Source organism: Mytilus edulis, chromosome 11 (genome assembly GCF_963676685.1).
Source record: "Mytilus edulis chromosome 11, xbMytEdul2.2, whole genome shotgun sequence".
NCBI lineage: Eukaryota > Metazoa > Mollusca > Bivalvia > Mytilida > Mytilidae > Mytilus > Mytilus edulis.
In genome coordinates, this window is record NC_092354.1 from 70743127 (window position 1) to 70767052 (window position 23926).

The window sequence follows — 23926 nt, forward strand, 5'->3', positions numbered from 1 at the left end:
TGCCATGTGATTATGGACTTTCCGATTGGATTTTCCTCTGAGTTCAGTATTTTTGTGATTTAACTTTTTCATGAAGAAAAGTGTATATCTGATTATAAAAAGGTTGGTGCAAAAATGATAAGGAGTGTAAAGAAAAAGACTCATATATGAGGTAATCGTGTAAACTAAGGGAGATAATAATCACTCACTCATGTAAACTAAGGGGAGATAATAACGACTTACTCATGTAAACTCTCAAGCCTGTGATCAATATCGTGTAGACTTGTGAGGTTGCCCTTTTCAGGGTGTTGCTGAATTTCAAAATCAATATTGGAAAATTTCCATTGTTGGCCGGAACTTGATAATGATTTCGGAGTATAAGAGGCGCTAGATTCTATTGGTGATAACCCATGTTGTGGGGCAAGTCCATTTGTATTAACGTCATAACGAGGCAAACCCTGCGACCTTGACAGAAATGGTTTCTGCTCTTTTAATTTCCTTTCCTTCATCACTTTACCGGTAACTACACTGAAGAAATTTGTCATTGCTCCTGAAAAAATGTGTTTGAACGCCATTTAATTATAAAAAAAGAAGATGTGGTATGATTGCCAATGAGACAACTCTCCACATGAGACCAAATGACTTAGAAATAAACAACTATAGACCTTCTACAATGACCAAAGCCCATACCACATAGTCAGCTATAAAATGTCCCGAAATGACAAAAGTAAAACAATTGAAACTAGAAAACTAAAAGCCTAATTTTATGTACAAAAAATGAAAACTATGCATGCTTACTGACGTTTTAACGTGTATGAGGTATTTACATTACTCAATAAAAGCTTTCAACAGATATGTCCAGTATAATACTATCGTTATCTCTAAATAAATTTACTTTTCTAGATAGTTTTTTTTTTAGAAATAAGAAATGACATTTGTAACAGTGTTAGTGTATAACACTCAAACAACTAGTTTGAAAAATCCAGTTATTTCCCTTACACCATAAGGTGGCTTATTTTGGTGTAAATAGAAACAAGAAGATGCGATATGACCGTCAATGAGACAACTATTTATATTTTTATATTTTCTTCTTACCTTTTAGTAACATTGTTTTAGTGAATGTAAAGATTTTTTACTATAAGTTATGTCCTGTAAATAATATTCAAAACTTTCTTAAAACTCTTTTAATAACCTTTAAATTGTGACACATTTTTAATGTACATAGAAGTTATTACTATTATTTTTTCAGGGATTTAACTGTATATATATTTTTTTTTTAATGTTATTTTTAAATAGTTATGTTTTCACTGAATAATTAATTATTATAAGGGTTTAACCAACCTTAATTTAGTAAGGTTGGTGTACTCCAACTATGTGAGGAAGTTATAGAGGAAAGAAGAAGACAACTCAACATTCAAGTCTCAAAGTGTAAAAAGTAAACAATGCTAGGTCAAGTTACGGCCATTAACACCACGAACAGCAAGCCATAAAGTCTTATTCAAACAATAGCAATATAAATTTTACTGTTATCAATTTATATTAAAAAAAGCAAAATCAATTTCTGTACTTCTCAGAAGAACTTTTATTGAGCTATCAAGACCATGATCACAGAATTCCCTTCGATTTTTTAATTTATTTAATTGACATACATCTAAGGAACACAGGAACTTTACTATTGATTGTCAAATAAACAGTTTCAATTAATCAAAATTATGTTCGTTATTTTAGATCTCAAGCAAACTACAATGTAGTTTAAGAAAGAAAAGTAAAATTTATCTAAAAGGGTTCAGTCTTTCGACAAAATGAATAACGAAATAAAAATACATAACTAACCTGCTATTGATTGCATTGAATTTTTTCTATCTAAACTCTTCTCTATATTTTCAGCATCGTCCTCTATATCAACACACTCCGTAGCTGCTTCCGTTGAAAACTCGAGGATGCCGGGACCCTCATCCTCACTTCCGGAATGATCTACAACACTCACTCTATGACGAATTGCTCGATCACTTCTACGTTGTCGCATATTCGTCCTCCCTGCTGTAAATAACAGTTATTTAAAGATTAAAATCGTATTCAACACAATCATAATTATCTTATAAGACAATGCTTTTTTTAAACTTTATGCAAGCTTTTTCGTTCGGTTTTTGATTGTTTGATTATCTTATTTTAATTGTTGACCCTTGTATTATCTTTTTCTTGAAAGAACTTCAAGTGGACAATTATCGGAGGGATTTAGATTATTCATGCTTCAAATCATGCAAAGTCTAGTATGATACATTGTGTATTTGTGCCGGTTGATTGCTGTTTTTTCTTCTTCGTTGGCGCATAGCCACACCTCTTTTTCTTTTCAATGATATGCAACTGATGTAACTTTTTTGTTTACTTGTGAGCGTCGAAAGTTGTGAAAAAAATATAGAGGGTATGGATGCTCATGCTCTCTTTATTATACAACACACACCTCCTTGCATTCATAATCTGGCTGAGAGTAGGAAACAGTGGGTATCTAAATTTGGTATAATTAAAATATTTTGTCAACTTTTAAGTTACTAGTACATTGTATAACACATACTGGATTAAAGGATTAAATTTTTTTTCAACTCCGAATTTTTAAACTGTCACAGTCTTTGTAGGATCTGTATTAGACTTAAACCTACCAGAATCTTCAGCATTTCGACGCTTGCATTGTAACCTTGGACGCTTTTGACGAATAAATCGTAACGTTTCATCCTCCATCTTTGATTTATATTTTCTTTCTAGAAGTGTTCCCTAAAACAGAATAAACAAAATGTATTGTGTGTTATTGATACACGTACCTAACAATGTACAGAGAACACGTGTGCTGATACTTAAAGATTATCGTTGAGATGACAATGATAATCTGTTAATAGCTATTTTACTTTAACTATGACGACGTTGTAAATTTCATAGACAACATGCATGTGCGCGCCCTTAGTTTCTAGCGATAATTATAAATTATTTTTGGTTTTCTCAAAGAGATTGATTTTCTAGCTTGAACCGGTACCTATGACGACGTTGTTGATTTCAATAATTTCATTAACAACAGCACGTGCTCCCTTAGTTTCTAGCGATAACTTTTCGTATCACTCTACTTTGATGAGAACGGACTTTTCAGTCAGTAAGATCAAAGGAAAATGTCACCTTTACGGTCAGAGGCTAATCTGAGAACAATAGTCCTATTGATTAGAGTCAACAATATAACATGGAACAACATTTCCCGTTACCTTGACATTTTGTCATGCTACCTGTAAGTGCCAATTTATTTATAGCCTGAAAAAAGCCCATTTCATTCATACATAAAACAGCTTCGATACCATTACAAAAGTGTGCTTACGTAATATAAATAGGCCGCTCGGCTGCCTACAATTGCTTACATTCGATTCATATGAACTTCGGTGGTTAGTTGTCTCATTGGCATTCGTACCACATCTCCTTATTTATACAGTACTGTGCAAACTTACAAAAATGTCATTGCTGTTATATATACTTACTCTTTTGAGGTCAAAGGTGACTTGAAATTTGATAATGAATTCCTCAGCAAACTCCGGATATGTCTGAAGAATCTCTTTTAAATCCTCCATTTCTATTTTATTAATATCACAGTAAGAGAGAGCTCGGACGAAATATAATGACTTCCCTGACGTACCAGCATTCATATCCGCTCCAAATATATCATCTTTGCCTTATAAAATACATTAAAATATAGTTTTAAACTTGCATTTGTTTGATATACTAAATTCATTTTCTTCAGTGCCACAAACTTTCAAGTATTCGTCTTCACTTTTTAAATGAAATAAAACAACGGTTTAAAATTTTTAGTGATTAAGATATTAAATCACAATTTATATGGCTTATGTCTTCTGAAGATATTTTCATACTCCAGAAACTCGGAGAATTATTAGAAAATTTATCCTCATATAGGAAAGTTTCTTTAAATGGTATATAGATGTAGTAATGCACAGTGACCCCCTTTTCTTAACCTAGTTATATTATTAAACACTGTGCTTGTTGTATTCTTCTGCTCGTCTTAATAAATTTTTTTTTTATAACATTGTGTCTTAATCATATTGAATCACTTGTAATCATTTGTATGTAATTAATGTTGATTGTTCTGCTCCTTGTTGGCGTTTAGATTAGCAATAAAATATATTTGATTTGATTTACTATTTTTTTGTTGTTGACAAAATGACGACACTTGACATGATTGACACATTATGTCACGTGTTTATTGAAGGTACTAAATTCTGTGGATTCCTTTATTTTTTTGTGGGTTCCAATTTTCATGGTTTTATGAAAAACTTGCATATTCGTGGAAATTTAATTTCGTGGTTTTTGCAAAGTCTGAACACATTCCATTAGAAAATTTGTTATTCGTTGAACATTTGAATTCCTGGTTCCCCTGTACCCATGAAATCAACGGAATAAGTATCCAACTAATATTAATGATTCCACAGTTACATGTATGTTCAATTATTCGAAAACTCTATATGTTTGTAACTATATCTAGGACACGATGACAATATATTACTTTATAAGTGTTTACTTTTTGTCGAGTAGGCAATATTCCTCGCTTATTCTTAAACTAGACTGAAGTATCGTTGTAAACCATCATTAACATTCAACTAATAAGTAAAAATCAGGTGCTTCCAACGAACAATGATATAATGTTTTTGATGGTTGTTTCGTTTTGTCCTGAAGCAAAAAGTCCTCACGTATTATTAAACAAGATTGAACTACTATCATTGTGAACCTTCATTAACATTCAACGTCGAGGAATTTAATAACCGGTTTCATCTAGATAATTGTACAAACTTCTAAGGCTCTGATTCCGTTTAATCTAGACAGAGAAAATAATGAATATGAGCTTTTTTTCTATTCAAAACAATGTTATAGCATAAATTTTGTAACATCAGAATTTATACTACTAAAAAAAAAAGTTTTCCTTTATTTCTCTCTGTGTCTGTCTCATAGCATTATTTATAACAGTTCCTGCAATACGCTTAAATTTAGCATATATAGTGACGACAGTGCAAGTACCACCTCACATTTGGGGAAAAATGGTAATAATGTTTATTTGGAATATTGGATGTTTGTGTCTTGTAAACATGTAGTTGTTTTGGAATATGGCATACGGTAGGATTGACAACAAGTTCCTTGTACAATTTTAACATATTTTAAAAATTTATGTACAAATATTTGAGTCTTTTTTACAAGTTCTGCATTCTTTCTTCAACCTACCTAATATTGCCATAACAGTGTCTGATTTCATTATCTCTATAGACCCCCGGGCAATAAAGTAAATGGCTGTAAGTATATCACCCGGGTGTATCAGCGTGTCACCCGGTGGCGCATGCGTTGTTTTGAACTTCATAGATAAGGCACGTAGGCAGCCTGAAATATAAACAAATAAATAAATACAAAATAATCTCATTTAAAGTCATATGAAACGAGTGACTGGTGAAAAATAAAGTTTATCCAATTCTTGACCCAATCCATGTATATATCATAAACTTAGTCTTCTGTGCACGTTATGCAAACATATCGTATAATCGTCAATTTGTTTTCCTCTCTATCTGTTATAATGTGAAAATATGACAGCTCGTGTTTTGAAGCCGTAGTTCACCGATTGCCACCTTATAACAAAAAATCAACAAAGAAGCATGGATATTGAGCACGTGTATAACATGTACATTATACAATCAGATAATAGTTTATTTCAGTGACAGATCCATGTGCATTGCGATCACCGGATTTTTATGAGAAGGATCACCGTCAGGTCATCTGCATACGGAAAATCATAGTATTTCGGCGAATTGCTTCCTGGAAGCAAGCAATTAAAAAAAGTAAACTTCTTCTAAATGTGGACAAATTAAAGAATTTTCTTCAGAAAAAAGTATTTGTACACAAGTTTAATAATGACAACTATTCATTTTGTTATAAAAAAAAATTTCCATCAATTTCTTTTAATTTGAGGTTTCATATGACTTTGAGTATTGCATGTCATTTAAGCTTTGTTTACTTGTTTTGTTAATATTATATTTTGATCGAGTTAAGCCATTGCAATTAAAATTTTATATTGTGTCTTTCTATGTTGTAATGTTATACATTTGTTTAAGGGTATGTGAAGGTTGGCGCCTGATAAATGTGTTTAAACTCGCTGCATTTGTTTGCCCTTGAAACCTGATGTTCAGTGGTTGTTGTTTGTTGATGAGATTCATATTAAGTGTTTCTTGTTTCTCGTTTTCTATAAAGATTAGAGTTTGAATGATTTTACAATTATAGTCATTTTTGGAGCCCTTCATAGCTTACTGTTCGTTGTGAGCCAAGACCGAAGGCCGTACTTTAACTTATAATTGTTTACGTTTTAAAAATTGTGACTTGTATGGAGAGTTGTCTTATTGGCACTCATACCACTTCTTCTTATATCTTATTTTATGAAAACAGGATAGACAAATGCAAATAAATCATTATGTGTTGTATGTTGTCTTATTTGTACGTCCATTTTGAAAGAGGAATAGGTGTTGATGGTTAGGTACATTGTATCTGTTGTACTGTCCGATACATTGGGTATTTCCTGTTATGTCTTTATGTATTATGTGACAAATTCATGCTATTTTCATCTGAATAAGTTCAACCATCACAATACAGTTGGATACCAATTTTCGTAGATTTCGTGGGTATATGTGAACATCGAAATTATATATTCAACGAATGACTATTGTCCTTTAGACTTCTGGGTAGACTTCTGCAAAACCATGAAATTTCATATTCACGAACAAACAAGTTTTCCTTAGTCCACGAAAATTGGTACCCACGAAAATAAATAGATCTACCGTAATTGGGTTTGCTTTTTAAATTTAAAAAATGATGTAAGAAATTTGTAATTTGAGATAAACAAGATAAAGAGATAAAAATTCGTATTTAGCATCGTTAAATCAAGTATGCATGAAACCGCTAAATTTGACGCCGGTTTTTATTATAATTCAATTTTGAATGTACGGTCATTGAAATAAATGAAAAATAAATCTTTTTTTGCATCGATTTACGTTCTTTTTCAACTTTATATGTACGGTCATTGAAATAAATAAAAAATAAATCTCTATTCATCGACTGCCAATCTTAACCATGGCGATTAATGCTTCATCTTAATATCACACGTTCTGCATACACGTTGAAAAATTACCCTTTCAAGATTGCTAGGGAATACTTTGTATGGATGACGCCATAAGACATACGTAATTAAACTTGAAGATTTAATGAAAACAAAGACATTTTTCATTTTATTTATTCTTTTCCAATCCAATAGCTTCAGCGATCAATCAAAGCACCATTTGTTTAAGGATTCCATAACCTTGAGGTTTTAATTGTGGAAAAAAAGATAAATGCATTCATTTGTTTCACCCAGAATACGTGCGGAAATTTCAAGAAAAAGAAGTTAGGGTTATTAGTCAGATTACCGGAAAAAGCCTGGTTTTTCAAAGCAAATTCTTTGAAACACGGTTGTCAAAATAAGATTTTAAAGTAAAGGTTTTAGAAGATAAATAATTTTAGGCTTGTCAACATTACACAAAATAGTTGCACATAGCGACATGACAAGATACATGCAAGTTTTGAAAGCGGGTTGTTGTACTCATAATATCAGTATCATACTAAGGAGATGTGGTATGACTGCCAATGAGAAACCTGAGACCAAATGACATCTCACAATGACAGCACAGAACACTTAATATTGAGAAATATGGATCAAACATTTAACCTAGGGTAAATTCAAACATGTAACAGTCTCATTAAAATGCTTCATTGTTGACATTGCTCTAGCTGCGAATGTAGATTAATAAAATCACATTTTGAATGGTATAAATGGTGGGAAAATTAATGTTTTCATATATAGAAAGTTCCATATGAAAGAATGGGTATACCTTGTCATCCTGAAACATCGATATAAACAATATGACCGAGCGTTCGAGCATAATAACAAATTTAGCCTTTACAGTATACTTTTTTTTTTATATGGATGAGTATGCTAATCATACAGGAATTCCAAGCAAGGCTGTGATACAGGGAATGCAATAAAGAGGTTGTGACATAAGGCATGCAATACAGGGCACTAATAGGTTTAATCATATACTTAGACTAAATAACATATTATTTTTACTGTATGATAATAGCATTAAATTTACGTAAATTCCATATTTTTCGAATTGGTGCTTAGCGGGCTGATATGAAAAGTTTATCACATGCTTCGATTGTTATCACATGCCTTTCCGTAACGTTATCGCATGGCATTCCGGTGATGCTCGGCAAATTCCGGAAAATACACCTCAATCCTACGTTTTGAGTGAAAAACATTACAAAGTAGTGTAATAAACAATTATTTGGATACTGAAAAGTATATTGTGTAAATAATAATAAAAATTAAAAAAAAAAACCAAAAAAAAAACCAAACAAATTATTAAAAAAATGCATTTTTTAAAAGTTTCTAACATAATTTAGAATTGAAAGTTACTTTGAAAAAGTTGACTTTTCCAAACAGTGTTCATAATGTGTAATGTTGATTTTTTTTGGTCGATTTGTCAATATTAAATTTCTGTTTGCTCTGGGGGTCCGACGTCCGTGAACTTTTCACTCTTTGAACTTCTATTTGGCAACCACGTAAAAGGACCAATAAATGAATCTGTTATTTTTCTCCATTGTTGAATTGTTGAAGCATATGATAAAAAGATCATAACATGTCATTTTTCATATCGCAAGTATTATCAGCTCTCGGTCAATATCAGCCCTCGAGCCATGCGGCTCTTGGGCTGATATTGAACCTAGGGCTGATAATACATGCGATATGAAAAATGCCATGTAATAATCTGATAGTAACACAAGGTATGCGATACGGTATTTTGACAATAATCACATCAACCAAAGAAATTCTTTCACCTTTATATTTTCAGGTAAAATGTACATACTAGTATATATTTCATTATGACAAAACCAAAGGTTCCCAAAAAGGACACCAACTATCACACTTTTAATATTAGGTTTTTGACTTTTTTAAATTGTGTTACGAATAATTCTCAAATTCTGAATCACAGTCTGATGTACTTTTTCTTATTGATTTCTCTATTTAATATATTCATTATTCGAACACACCACTTATTTCTTTAAAAAGGCCGTATATCTAACCGCCTGTCAAGTCGAGATGAAATACTTAATCTTCTCGTCTAATAAATTGTATAGTTGAAATAGATGGAAACGTATCTTGTCTGAAAGTGACCGATCACGCAAATCAATAAGTTTTTGACATTTTTTGTCTTTTACAGTCGTATTGCCATTGTGTGTGTCTTACAAGTCATCACTTAAAGTGGTCGGAACATGTCATTGGTAAACACGTTGTATAGACGGGTTAAAAGAAGACAAGCCTTCATATATGGCAGGACATCTTAAGTTTTAGTGACTCTTAGGGTTCATATAAGTATGCTATATGCATGAAAGCTTAAGTACATCAAAGAGTTTTAATATAAGTACTAAAGTCTATACGGTTACAACTAAAAGCACATAGAATCCAACTTGTTGTTTATTAAAAATAATATGATATATATATATATATTTGTTAAGTCAGGACAACCATTTAACAACAAACCGGGGTATTATTTTCGTTTCAACACGCCATTCCTTACTCCCGAGGTTCTATTCAAAGACTAGAACCTAGTCAATTAGACACGTACAGTTTTGTTTGAACCTAGTCAATTAGACACGTACAGTTTTATTTGAACCTAGTCAATTAGACACGTACAGTTTTGTTTGAACCTAGTCAATTAGACACGTACAGTTTTGTTTGAACCTAGTCAATTGGACACATACAGTTTTGTTTTAACCTAGTCAATAAGCCACGTACAGTTTTGTTTTTGTTAGAAGATACCGGAGTGCCTTGAGAGAACCACTGACCTTCGGCAGAAAAACTAGCAATAGTAGACTAACACTATTGGATTCGAAGAGACCTGCAGCATGGTGGATACAAACTCACAACTTCAGAAGTGACAGAATAGTCATTGATACAGTAGATTTACCACTTAGAAATCTTAGCCTCTTATTTGGTTATGATAGTGCGGAAAGATTTTTGTTTTTAATAGTTTAAACTCGATTACGTTTGAAAGATGGACATGAGCATATGATTACTATTCTTAAATACTGACTCTGTACAGATGCAATCTAAGAATAAGGCATTCGAGTATCACAAACAATATATTTTGAATATAGTGTTCATGTTTTATACCGTGCTTATGAATTGTGAAATATAATACATCGCCCTTTTTAATATGAATTGACCTTGAAATCGTTTGTCTGCAAGCTTTTTCAAACTAGAAGTTACTTTTATACATTTTATGCAATTCCAAAATTATACAATGCTTTCGTATTTAAATTAGATGTATAATGCTCTAAACGTCCTTTAATGTAATGTATCATTCAACCACATATCTGTGTTATATAATTTTATGTTTCGAATCTCACAGCTTCTTATTGAATATTGACAGTTTTGTTTTGATGAAAAATATCACAGTCATACTATTTCTCATTTCTGTCTTATCACCATTAGTTCTTCTTAATACTCCTAAATGTTAGATTATACGATTTTACAAAATTGTCAGTATGGTTGTTCCACTTTGCGTCATGACTAAGAGTTAAACCAAAGTATACATATGAATTAATTTGTTGAAAAGAAAACAATTTTACTTTTGACCCTCAAATAGTGCTTTAGTACTGGCATGATGTAAATGACCGTTTAAATAACAAATATTCAGTTCATCAAGTTTATATTTTACTTGAACTATAGATTTAACTCTCACAGGAAATAATTTAGATGATCTGCGTATGGTTTGTTTTGCTTTTTAAAATCGAAAGGAAACATCTTGATCTCGAGGGTATACGATGATGTTTCTTTCAAAAACATGTGTTGTGCACTCTCAAATCGATCATGATCCGATAGATGTCAGTTGAATTTTTAAAATTAAAAAAACAAACGTTTTGATGAGGCTGTGGATGCGGTTAATGGAATTGAGAATATTCGATCAAGACTACAGAAAACGGGACAAACATTATAAAGAAACGAGAAAAATGGCTTAAAATCAACATTAACGAAATTAAGACTAAAAAAAGTAAACAGTTATAATGGTTGATGAGATATAGAAATAAAACAACATTTGAATATATGTCTTACATTTCATAAATATTATCAAAAGTGTTTAATACGAGTTATCGAACCTATCATATTAACATCCGGGTATTACAAATTTCTGTAATCTGATTCTTAAATAAGGTGTTCCTCGTTGTCTTGTCACATATTTGTTTTGTTCAATTTTTGTTTATATAAAAAAAAGAAGATGTGGTATGATTGCCAATGAGACAACTGTCCACAAGAGACCAAAATGACACAGAAATTAATAACTGAAGGTCACCGTACGGCCTTAAACAATGACAATAGCATGTCTTATTCAGATCAGTTACTCCTTGAAAGATTAGCTAGAGTTAAAAACAAAATGCAAATAGCAAAAACCGGATCCCGAATAAATGTGTGTGTTATTTCTTCCTTGATGGATACATAGAACTAGAGGCTCTAAAGAGCCTGTGTCGCTCACCTTGGTCTATGTGAATATTAAACAAAGGGAAGCAGATGGATTCATGACAAAATTGTGTTTTGGTGATGGTGATGTGTTTGTACATCTTACGTTACTAAACAGTCTTGCTGCTTACAATTATCTCTATCTATAATGAACTTGGCCCAGTAGTTTCAGTGAAAAATGTTAATAAAATTTACAAATTTTATGAACTTTGTTAAAAATTGACTATAAAGGACAATAACTCCTTAGGGGGTCAATTGACCATTTCGGTCATGTTGACTTATTTGTATATCTTACTTTGCTAAACATTATTCCTGTTTACAGTTTATCTCTATCTATGATAATATTCAAGATAATAACCAAAAACAGCAAAATTTCCTTAAAATTACCGATTCAGGGGCAGCAACCCAACAACAGGTTGTCTGATTCATCTGAAAATTTCAGGGCAGATAAATCTTGACCTATTAAAACAATTTTAACCGTGGTCAGATTTGCTCTAAATGCTTTGGTTTTTGAGTTATAAGCCAAAAACTGCATTTTACCCCTATGTTCTATTTTTAGCCGTGGCGGCCATCTTGATATGATGGCCGGGTCACAGGACACATTTGTTAAACTAGATACCCCAAAGATGATTGTGGCCAAGTTTGGATTAATTTGGCCCAGTAGTTTCAGAGGAGAAGATTTTTGTAAAAGATAACTAAGATTTACGAAAAATGGTTAAAAATTGACTATAAAGGGCAATAACTCCTAAAGGGGTCAACTGACCATTTCGGTCACTTGACTTATTTGTAGATCTTACTTTGCTGAACATTATTGCTGTTTACAGTTTATCTCTATCTATAGTAATATTTTTTTAAAAGATAATAACCAAAAACAGCAAAATTTCCTTAAAATTACCAATTCAGGGGCATCAACCCAACAACGGGTTTTCTGATTCATCTGAAAATTTAAGGGCAGATAGATCTTGACCTGATAAACAATTTAAACCCCATGTCACATTTGCTTTAAATGCTTTGGTTTCGGTTTTGAGTTATAAGCCAAAAACTGCATTTTACCCCTATGTTCTATTTTTAGCCATGGCGGCCATCTTGGTTGGTTGGCGGGGTCACCCGACACATTTTTTAAACTAAATACCCCAATGATGATTGTGGCCAAGTTTGGTTTAATTTGGCCCAGTAGTTTCAGAGGGGAAGAATTTTGTAAAAGTTTACGACGACGGATGACGACGGACGACGGACGCAAAGTGATGGGAAAAGCTCACTTGGCCCTTCGGGCCAGGTGAGCTAAAAAGCAAGTGATAAAAATATACTAAAACACGGGATCGGTAATCTCAAAAGTGCAAAGACCGAAACGTACAAACGAGGTTACTTGTATCAACTTCCCATCAACAGAGTTATATTTCCGGATACATCACTGCTATTTTTCTTTAGATGAAAGAAAATTACATAACTTTATGAATGTTCAAGGCTGATCAATTTCTATAATACATAATATTTCCCATTTCTAATTCTTTGATCCTTGCAGATGAGAGGAAATGGTTGTCAGGCTGATTTAAGAGATGATTTCCTATAGTCAATACATTTAACAATAGTACATTTATTTACAAAATCCATTTTCTAATTATGTAATCATAAAATTGTGACTTTGATCCTCTTTATGAAAGAAATCATTGATTACATTGGCCATGTTTTACATATTTATCTGACAAGTTTCAAAGAAATAATCTGTTAAATAGTTCTGTCGAAAATCAAACAATTACGTTGTACTTTGTTGATACAAACGTTTCCTGATAATGGCCATTTCTTGTTTAATAAAATATTTTTATACTGGGTATTAGATTAAACTCGAAGGTTTACTAGGAAATATTAAGAACAACGGGTATTGCAATTGTTCGTACACCAAAGTCAAAATAATGTCACGTCATTGGCTAAATTTTCATCGGTAATGATGTGTGTTTGTCAATCTCTGCATTTTTGATGTACGCTGTAAAAAATGTTACCCATATGTCATGATTTTCTGAAACGTCGAATGAGAACATTCAGAATCTCGAATACCATTATTTTAGGGCATGATATTAAAAGGTACTGAATGAAACCTTCATTTTAAGGTATTTAATAAAGCCAATTCCTATTTAAAGTTCTATACGAAATCTCCTGAATAGTGAAATTACTACCACGAGCAATTCTTGTGTTGAATGTTTCATTTCAATTGGACAGAAAATCACCGTAATTACAACCTTTCAGTCCAGTAAGACGAGAAGCTATATTTATCAGACGTCTTTTCACAAAGATATAATACAGAGTTTTCACTACCAGAAAATATTACAAAAGGTCAAGTTTAATCAATTTCTTCATTTTGTTATTCCTATATTTATAACTTTTCTCCTTTCTATCATAGCAATTGATGATTGCATCGGTCATTTTGTACATTTATCATGGAACGTCTAATGAATGCATGTTTTGAATGCATGGAACTCCTAAGAACGAATTTCAATGCATTAAACACATTTTGTCTAGTGAAAAGCAATCAAGGTGTACGCTGCAGTTTCAAGCTATTACAACGTCATGTTAAACATTTGTCATGGAACTCTTAAAGAACGAATGTATAGAATACATTGTGTCTGGTATAAAGCAATAATGGCGTACTTGGCATCTACAAAATGTTAATGTTGCAAGCGATTGCCTCTTTTAATGAAATATATTATTTTTTGTATTGACAATGGACACACTAATTATCAACAGTTGACAGTTAGGCCATTTCAACGATACTTTACAACTTAATTTATTTTTTCGTGGCTTCTTTTATAAACCGATACAGTTTCAAATATAGGCAGTCCTTATTAACTCTTTGTTGTAAATGATTAATCATTTTGTTTTTACAAATATGACAGGTCAAACATGTGATTGAAATCTTAAGTCATGTGATTGAAATCTAAAGTCATGTGATTGAAATCTAAAGTCATGTGATTGAAATCTAAAGTCATGTGATTGAAATCTAAAGTCATGTGATTGAAATCTACAGTCATGTGATTGAAATCTAAAGTCAGTTATTATGTAAAGAAAAACAAAGAGAGGCGTAAGATACCAATGTGATAATCAAACTAGCAATTCGAAAACAAACAGACAATGCCATGACAAAAAAGGAAACAAAATGACACTTGACAAACAACAGCTGACAACACACAACACAAACCCCATTGACACAAACGTTTGTATCGGTTTTTTTTTTAAACGAATGTATTAATTTGATAGTTTTATCAGTGTTGACAGCATACGATACAGATTACACGATGATGTACCAAGGAACATTGAAAATACACTTGTCCTATTTTTTTCCCTTCTAATAAGCAACTTTAGATGGTGATAGGAATTGTCTTCATTTAATAGCACCAAACGCCTTCTGTCCACTACCGTTAGCGACAAATCAGCCTATTATCGTCACTCATGTAATCGAATGTTAAGGGCCTTACATAGTTTAATTGGTACCAATTGATTATTAATTCCAGTTCACATATTATGTACTTTTACTTTTTAAGTTTTTAAAAGTTGCAAGGTTAACTTTAAATGGTTTGGCTGTTTTATATATTAAGTTCCTTAGTTTTTAGGTATTGTGCGCACATAAATCCCTTCATGTATTATAAGTTGTTGCTTAACATGCAAACAATGTTAATTAGCTAAAACGAAAATGTCCGTCAAAAACAAAAACAACAAGAATGTGTCCATAGTAAACTGATGCCCCACTCGCACTATCATTTTCTATGTTCAGTGGACCTTGAAATTGTGGTCGAAACTGTTATTTGGCATTTAGATTAGAATGATCATATCACGAGGAACATGTGTAATAATTTAAAAGTTTATTGGACATCCCTCTTCATCAAAAACTACCTTGACCGAAAACTTTGACCAGAAGCGGGACAGCCGGACGGATGGACGAACTGACGCACAGAACAGAACAGAATACATAATGCCCATAAATGGGGCATACAAACTATAGTTGACTAAAGCTTTAAGAAATGTGAAGGAAGCTGTGATATGGCGTATTAATTCATGAATCAAATGCACCACATAAAAAGAAGCAACAACAACAAAAAAAGCAAAGGACAACGCTTGTAATACTTTGTTTCACCTCATTATTTACACATTACTGGAATCCGTAGGGAACAACCATTTTACTTTAAAAAAAGGGGTTTTGGGTTGGAGTTCTGTTTTCTTTTGTCTGAGTAAGAACATTTTTTCAACCCTATCAAATTAATATATATCTCGTTTAACACTATAAGTGTAGTAAACATTTTGATTCCGAATTATTTTGTTTTGTCATTGGCTTGACCACACATTTTTGTCTTTATAAAATTGTGGATCAGACAATAACCCGTTCTCCCCCTTTGAACTTAAATGAAATTAAATGGTCGTTCCTTTACATTGAAGCAGTACTTATGTGTATGTTACTAGGGACGCACCTGGTCTGGCTTCTTTAAAAGCTGGACAATTATACAGTACGTTTTTGTTATATGGACGCACCTGGTCTGGCTTCTTTAAAAGCTGGACAATTATTCAGTACGGTTTTGTTATAGGGACGCACCTGGTCTGGCTTCTTTAAAAGCTGGACAGTTATTTAGTACGTTTTTGTTAAAGGGACGCACCTGGACTGGCTTATTAAAAAGCTTGACAATTATTCAGTACGTTTTTATTATAGGGACGCACCTGGACTGGCTTTTTCAAAAGCTTGACAATTATACAGTACGTCTTTGTTATTGGGACGCACCTGGTCTGGCTCCTTTGAAAGCTGGACAATTATACAGTACGTTTTTGATATAGGGACGCACCTGGACTGGCTTCTTAAAAAGCTGGACAATTATCCAGTACGTTTTTATTATAGGGACGCACCTGGTCTTGCTTCTTTAAAAGCTGGACAATTATTCAGTACGTTTTTGTTATAGGGACGCACCTGGTCTGGCTTCTTTAAATGCTGGACAGTTATTTAGTACGTTTTTGTTATAGGAACGCACATGGACTGGCTTCTTAAAAAGCTGGACAATTATTCAGTACGTTTTTATTATAGGGACGCACCTTGACTGGCTTCTTTAAAAGCTGGACAATTACTCATTACGCTTTTGTTATAGGGACGCATCTGGTCTGGCTCCGTTTAATAAAAGCTGGATAAATATTCACTATATATATGTTACTATGGACTCACCTGGACTGGCTCCTTTAAAAGCTGGACAATTATTCAGTAAGTTTTTGTTGAGATGTAAACATATATCAGATTGTAGGCACTCGGGAAAACTTTTTAAAACCTGTTAATATAAAGGACAACATAAATTTACAATGTCATAAATTTGAAAATGAAAGAAAAAACTTGGTGGCAGTCTGAGGACTGTAGCCATTTCCAACATATTGTGTTAAAGTCAGTTTATCTTATTATGTGATGTTACGCCACTGGCAAATGTTCGGGGAGGATTGTTCGCTCGCCGACATGTTAAACCCTGCACGTCCTGTTTGAGGCATTACCAAGTAAAGCAACTTGTCAAGTAGTGGTTGCCGCTGATTGATTTGTTTTGTGTATTTCGTTTATTTTTTAGCATTACTCATTCCTTTCATAACTGAATATACGGTATGGGGTTTGCTACTTGTTAAAGGCAGTAGAGAGCAACACTACAACACTGAAAACAAAATCTTGCAAACAACTTTTATAGCTGTATAACTAATTGACACCCCTGAAAAAACCAACGATAAAGAAAAAAACACCAATGAAACATTCGTTTTGTAGTTGTATACGTTTCCCTCACTATGTCCCATTTGAAATACATTGTAACAAAGATTGATTAAACTTGAATATGCATGAAATATTTTTTTTCTGGATAACCAATCGTTTATACACTGGTAAACGTGTTCAATAAAGTCACGGATGTAAATTCTTATACATGTTTAGTATGTTTAAGTTGTCATAATTTTTTTTTATTTGTACATAACTTTTAAGGGTGCTGATTGGAATGATAAGAGGAGAGCGTTGATGTGTTAATTTGATCTTTAATTCTGCAGTATTTCAGACGTTTATCATTTTAGGAGTGAGTTGTTCCAAAGTATTCATGAATAAAAATCTTTGCAATAACTATAAGGAACATCTGAATTATATTAATTCAAACATTTTCCCCAAAAAATACTTTAAGCAAATGTTGACAGCTAGTAAGAAAACTGATCTCAATATTTATGGCAAACTATTGTTTAAATTCATCCACTTTATTGAAATAACAAAAGTGCATCGTTTAGGAGAATATCATATAAAGTTTTAGATTTAGATTAAAATCTTTACTCTCTATTTTCGAGGCCCCTCATGGGGGGGGGGGGGGGGGGGGGGGTCCTAGTAATCACATAATCACCATTTTTTTGCCAACATAATCACATAATCATTAAATATTTGCTTATCTTTAGTAATCAAATAATCATAAACTAAAAATACAGTCCTAGGTAATCAAATAATCATGACATATTTGGCTTAATAATCAAATAATCATTAAAAAAACGGCCAAGTAATCACATAATCAAAAACCCCATGAGGGCCCTCATTTTCCTATACACCATTATTAGTTCTATATGAACATGGTATTTACTTTACATTTTTTCTAATCAAAGTCTGAGTTTCATTATATAATTGATTAGATTGCAGACCGAAGATGCATTAATACCGTTCAAATGTTAACTAAATGTTGCTTTATGTTCTATTAAACGAAATACAAATCTTGGAAAACGACGCGCATAAAATATGTAATGGTCAATACAAAACGTTATTTGGGTAAATTGAATGAATTATGGATTTGTTTTTGTTTTTTGCGAGAATCTTTTCATAGTTAGAACGAATTTATTTTGTACACTGGTTTTTATTCAACGGCTGTTTATTAATTTGAGCTTCTGTTCACGGATGCTTGCTTTTTTTTTTTATTACGCCTGGTTTTTTTTAAAGGTTGTTAAGCTTTTTTATAACTTCTGTTTGAAGTTATCAACGGCTGTTTATTATTTGGTTAAACGGCTGTATTTTGTTGTTGTTGTTGTGAACGGCGGTTTTTATTTTTTTATTTTGTATCGCTTTAAGCTCAAATGCCGACGATGGCATCTCAGTGAGAATCAAAGAAGTAAAATCAGACTAAATGATTCGGAATCAGAAATGTGCCATGGGAAAAGACATATAACCCTGTGAATGTAATCTTCTGAGTTAGTCGGTATAGTAAAAACAATGGTCCAATATCATACTACATATAACAATGTTATTAACCCGACTATGCATTTAATATGTGTTGCTTGACGTTTAGCATGTTATATTAATCAATCAGACAAAGACAGCGTATATTAACTATTCAGGTAATCTTTAAATCTCCATCAAAAGGTTGGCCAATTACTTTCTTAGCCGTATACATGTATACATGCAAGTCCTACTGAAGCAAGGGATATTGAAGGAGTAGTATTGTTTGAGAAAGCAAAACAAAATTATAGTTTGTATTACAAATGAATAAGATCATTCACTGCTTTTGTACTTTGTCACTAAGTCATCCTTGAGAAAAAACTTTAAATTCCAAACATTCTAAAAAAGTAAAATTCCAAAATTGTATCGCTCCAATAATGCATTGCAGAGCGTCTTCATGCAGCTAGCTATCATGCATCAACATCTTTTCGTAGAAAAAAAAACTTAATCAGATTTCAAACTTAAGGTTATAATCCAATTTAAATTCAACGCATATATAACGTCCTAACGCGTTAACGTGTTTCACTCAAAAACCTGTCTCGAATGTTACAGGTCTCATTCGATTAGTTCTTTAAGTAATTTATACAATAACCAAAATGGGAGAAACATTTCGCTATTGACATTTAGAAATCAAAACTTGTTATGTAAATGACAATACAATAGGATAAGAAATTTCAAGAAATTAACTTGGTTTTTAAAGTGTCAAATACTGCAAACTAAGACGAATCTTTAGATTTGTATATCACACGATAAATACTTGAAGTAAATGCAACATTTATTAAACAGTATTATTTGTTAATAGTTATCAAAGGTACCAGGATTAAAATGTAATACGCCAGAAGCGCTTTTCGTCTACAATTAGACTCATCAGTGACGCTCTGATAAAACTAATTATAAAGCCAAACAAGTACATAGTTGAGCAGCATTGCGGACCACTAATTCCAAAACGCTGTGCCAAATACGGCTAAGTTTACCTATGCCTGGGATAAGAAAATCCTTAGTTTTTCGAACCAATTCAAAGTTTTGTAAACAGGAAATTTATAAAAATGACCACATAGTTGATATTCATGACAACACAGAGGTGCTGACTACTAAACTTTACTTTATTATTCTACTAAACCCAATCCCGTCACGTATTTATGGCCTGGTCAGAGATTATTTTTATGCCCCACCTACGATAGTAGAGGGGCATTATGTTTTCTGGTCTGTGCGTTCGTCCGTCCGTCCTTCCGTCCGTCCGTCCGTCCTTCCGTCTGTCCGTCCGTTCGTTCAGGTTAAAGTTTTTGGTCATGGTAGTTTTTGATGAAGTTGAAGTCCAAGCAACTTCAAACTTAGTACACATGTTCCCTATGATATGATCTTTCTAATTTAATTGCCAAATTAGACTTTTGACCCCAATTTAACGGTCCATAGAACATAGAAAATAATAGTGCAAGTTTCAGGTTAAAGTTTTTGGTCAAGGTAGTTTTTGATGAAGTTGAAGTCCAATCAACTTCAAACTTAGTACACATGTTCCCTATGATATGATCCTTCTAATTTAATTGCCAAATTAGACTTTTGACCCCAATTTCACGGTCCATTGAACATAGAAAATAATAGTGCAAGTTTCAGGTTAAAGTTTTTGGTCAAGGTAGTTTTTGATGAAGTTGAAGTCCAATCAACTTCAAACTTAGTACACATGTTCCCTATGATATGATCTTTCTAATTTAATTGCCAAATTAGACTTTTGACCCCAATTTCACGGTCCATTGAACATAGAAAATAATAGTGCAAGTTTCAGGTTAAAGTTTTTGGTCAAGGTAGTTTTTGATGAAGTTGAAGTCCAATCAACTTCAAACTAAGTACACATGTTTCCTATGATATGATCTTTCTAATTTAGTTGCTAAATTAGACTTTTGACCCCAATTTCACGGTCCATTGAACATAGAAAATAATAGTGCAAGTTTCAGGTTAAAGTTTTTGGTCAAGGTAGTTTTTGATGAAGTTGAAGTCCAATCAACTTCAAACTAAGTACACATGTTCCCTATGATATGATCTTTCTAATTTAGTTGCTAAATTAGACTTTAGACCCCAATTTTACGGTCCACTGAACATAGAAATAATAGTGCAAGTTTCAGGTTAAGTTTTTGGTCAAGGTTGTTTTTGATGAAGTTGAAGTCCAATCAACTTCAAACTTAGTACACATGTTCCCTATGATATGATCTTTCTAATTTAATTGCCAAATTAGAGTTTTGACCCCAATTACACAGTCTACTGAACATAGAAAATGATAATGCGAGTGGGGCATCCGTGTACTATGGACACATTCTTGTTGGTCATTAATTTTTAGTACTTATTTGGTAGAAAATTTGGTGTTGATAGACGATATTTGAAAGTCTCTTTAAAACAATAATTGTAGAATCTCGGTTATTCAGAGATAGTAGTGAATAGATATATTTTATGTTGTTGTCGTTGGGTAGCAGTCTCCTTTGCGAATAATTCAAGGTAAAATGTCTCTTTGTTCACTGATTACAATGTATTCGAAAAAAAATAGCCAATTGTCATAACGGATCTTGTGTGAAAAAATATTTCAATTTTAAACTTGCTGTGAAATTATTCACACTTTATCGAAACTAATATATAGCATGTTCGTAAACAAATTCTCATTATTATTCAACATTGAGCTTAATTGAATTTAAAACTTAAAGGTTAATTCATGATTGAAATTGAAAGTTAATTTAAAACTTCAAAATATCTTCTACATTTTTTGTGTCTCTTTTCCGATATTTTCCAAGGTTACATGGCATTATTTGTTGGAAACTTTCACTTAAATTGAAGAAATAAATCTGAATTGTACAATGAAACCAAAGTCTGTTACGTAATCTAGAAGTTAACGCACATTTCTCGCGAGAATCAATGAACCCTACTTAGCAATATCACAATTAGATATATGACAAAAATGCTGTAACCTTGTCTTGAACGAATTGCTTATTTTTTGTATTTTGCTTTAACCTCTGGATCCATGGTTTCAGACAGTTCAAACAAGATTTCGTACGTCTAATAATTCGTGAACAAGGAAATTTTCTTAAAAAAAAAAGAATATTTACAAAGTTCAACGTTTTTTGAACTGAAGAATGTCTAAAAGGTTCGCTAATAAGGGTGTGTCATAAAAATTGTTTTATATCTATAAACAAAAAGAGGGTCCTGTTTAGGTTTTCAAAGAGACCAAAACAATAAAAAAGAGTTGCCAAACAAATAAAGAATAGAGACAAACTTGACAGAAAAAAACAAGAATGTGTCCTCAGTACACGAATGCCTCACTCGCACTATTATTTTCTATGTTCAGTGGACCGTGAAATTGGGGTAAAATCTCTAATTTGGCATTAAAATTAGAAAGATCATATCATAGGGAACATGTGTACCAAGTTTGAAGTTGATTGGACTTCAACTTCATCAAAAACTACCTCGACCAAAAACTTTATCCTGAAGCGGGACAGACGGACGGACGGACGGACGGACGAACGAACGAACGGACGCACAGACCAGAAAACATAATGCCCCTCTACTATCGTAGGTGGGGCATAAATATACAAAGGATAGAGAATAACGATACGAAAAAAATAAGAAATAGTGAAAAGTGACTTAAAACTTTAAAGAATACAAACATGAAGGATCCACCATTCAGACCGTCGTAATATATAAACGAAAAAACATTAACAATGACAACAATGGAAAAAATTAACAACAAATAAATTAAGGTTAATTCAAAACTCTTCATACACGTACTTACATTGTTCATATCTATTCCATTCGTGTAGGACCACGTGTGTTGGAAAGATTCCTGAAGACGGGTGGCTAGGTTTTTAGGTAGATGATGAAAACCAATGAACTCTTTAATACTCTGAACTTTCTCATGGAACTCATCAGATCCCTGGTACACTCGTAACATAATAGATGAAACGTTACCAAATATAGCAGCACTCAGTAATGCTGAAAACATGTAAAAGTACAGTAATAACTACGCGTATATTTGTTAGTCTCTCATTTACTGTTGCAGATTATAATATAACTTAAAGAGGTACATATGTATCGCGAGTTTGCCGTGTATTCGTGTACGTTTCTAATTTACTGTCAGATTATTATATATTTATATAAAGAGGTACATATGTAACGCGTGTTTGCCGTCAATTAATTTTACGTAAGGGCTATTAAATAGTAAATTTACCGTATGACAACTCGATATGAGTATGTACTTTGGTATTCTAACATGAGATGATCGTGATCATATATATATAAAATGCAGGAAGAAAGCCGAAAGTCGCAAGTTTGACACTTTTAGGAAAATTTTGTGTATTTATTCCAAAAAGCGATAAGTAAGAAATCGTTCACTAAATCAAAATTCTGTCTCTGCTATATATTGTCTTTTTGTGACGTCATTCGCCGAATTACTGTTTGATTTTTACAAAAAACAAAATTGCAAAATTGGTTAAAAAGGATTTAAAAAAAGGAAGCAGATACCGAGGCCAAGGACATTCAAAACTCATAATTCGTAGAGAACTGACAACGCCATGGTAAAGAAGAAAGGCATCAAACAAACATATAAGTCGCTGCATATAGAATTAAAGTCTGTGCAAAAAGGACCCCACCAAAACCGGGGTGAATACAGGTGCCCCAGAAGTGTGAGCAGATCCTGCTCCATGTGTGGCACCCATCGAGTTGGTTTTTAGTATAAACATGTAGTTTAACACATTTAAATTCAAATTCCACTTATAATCAATCGTTGTCCTATATATATACAATTTATTGACCCTGACATTTGTAGATAACACATTCTTCTCGTTTATACAACTACTCGCTAGTAATTTCAAAAATCGACAACATAATTTAGAGTAACGATCAGCACTGTTCTAATAAAACTGGCAGTAATTGTACCTTACAGTGATATTGAAAACAAATCTTTACAGACTAGACATTTCAAACTCACAACAAGGTTTAGCATGCTCATTCCCTTTAATTAATTATTAAATGTGAGACGTTGGCACTAGCAATATAATTACAATCCTCGGACGTATAAAAATAAACTGTTTTTATTGGATTCAGAAATACAA

General features: G+C 32.6%; 1 protein-coding gene across 2 annotated transcripts in view; it reads right to left on the reverse strand.

Annotated features, from left to right (window-relative positions):
- The window catches only part of LOC139496181 (voltage-gated inwardly rectifying potassium channel KCNH7-like), a 151936-nt gene that overhangs the window by 1281 nt on the left and 126729 nt on the right, over positions 1 to 23926 (reverse strand). For both annotated transcript variants that reach the window (XM_071284649.1, XM_071284650.1), the window contains exons 5-11: positions 22609 to 22808; positions 16800 to 16899; positions 5239 to 5391; positions 3492 to 3682; positions 2637 to 2748; positions 1813 to 2019; positions 223 to 529 (exon numbers count right to left, since the gene is read on the reverse strand). In XM_071284649.1, coding sequence (XP_071140750.1) covers positions 223 to 529; positions 1813 to 2019; positions 2637 to 2748; positions 3492 to 3682; positions 5239 to 5391; positions 16800 to 16899; positions 22609 to 22808 — 1270 coding nt within the window. The remainder of the gene's footprint in view (positions 1 to 222; positions 530 to 1812; positions 2020 to 2636; positions 2749 to 3491; positions 3683 to 5238; positions 5392 to 16799; positions 16900 to 22608; positions 22809 to 23926) is intronic.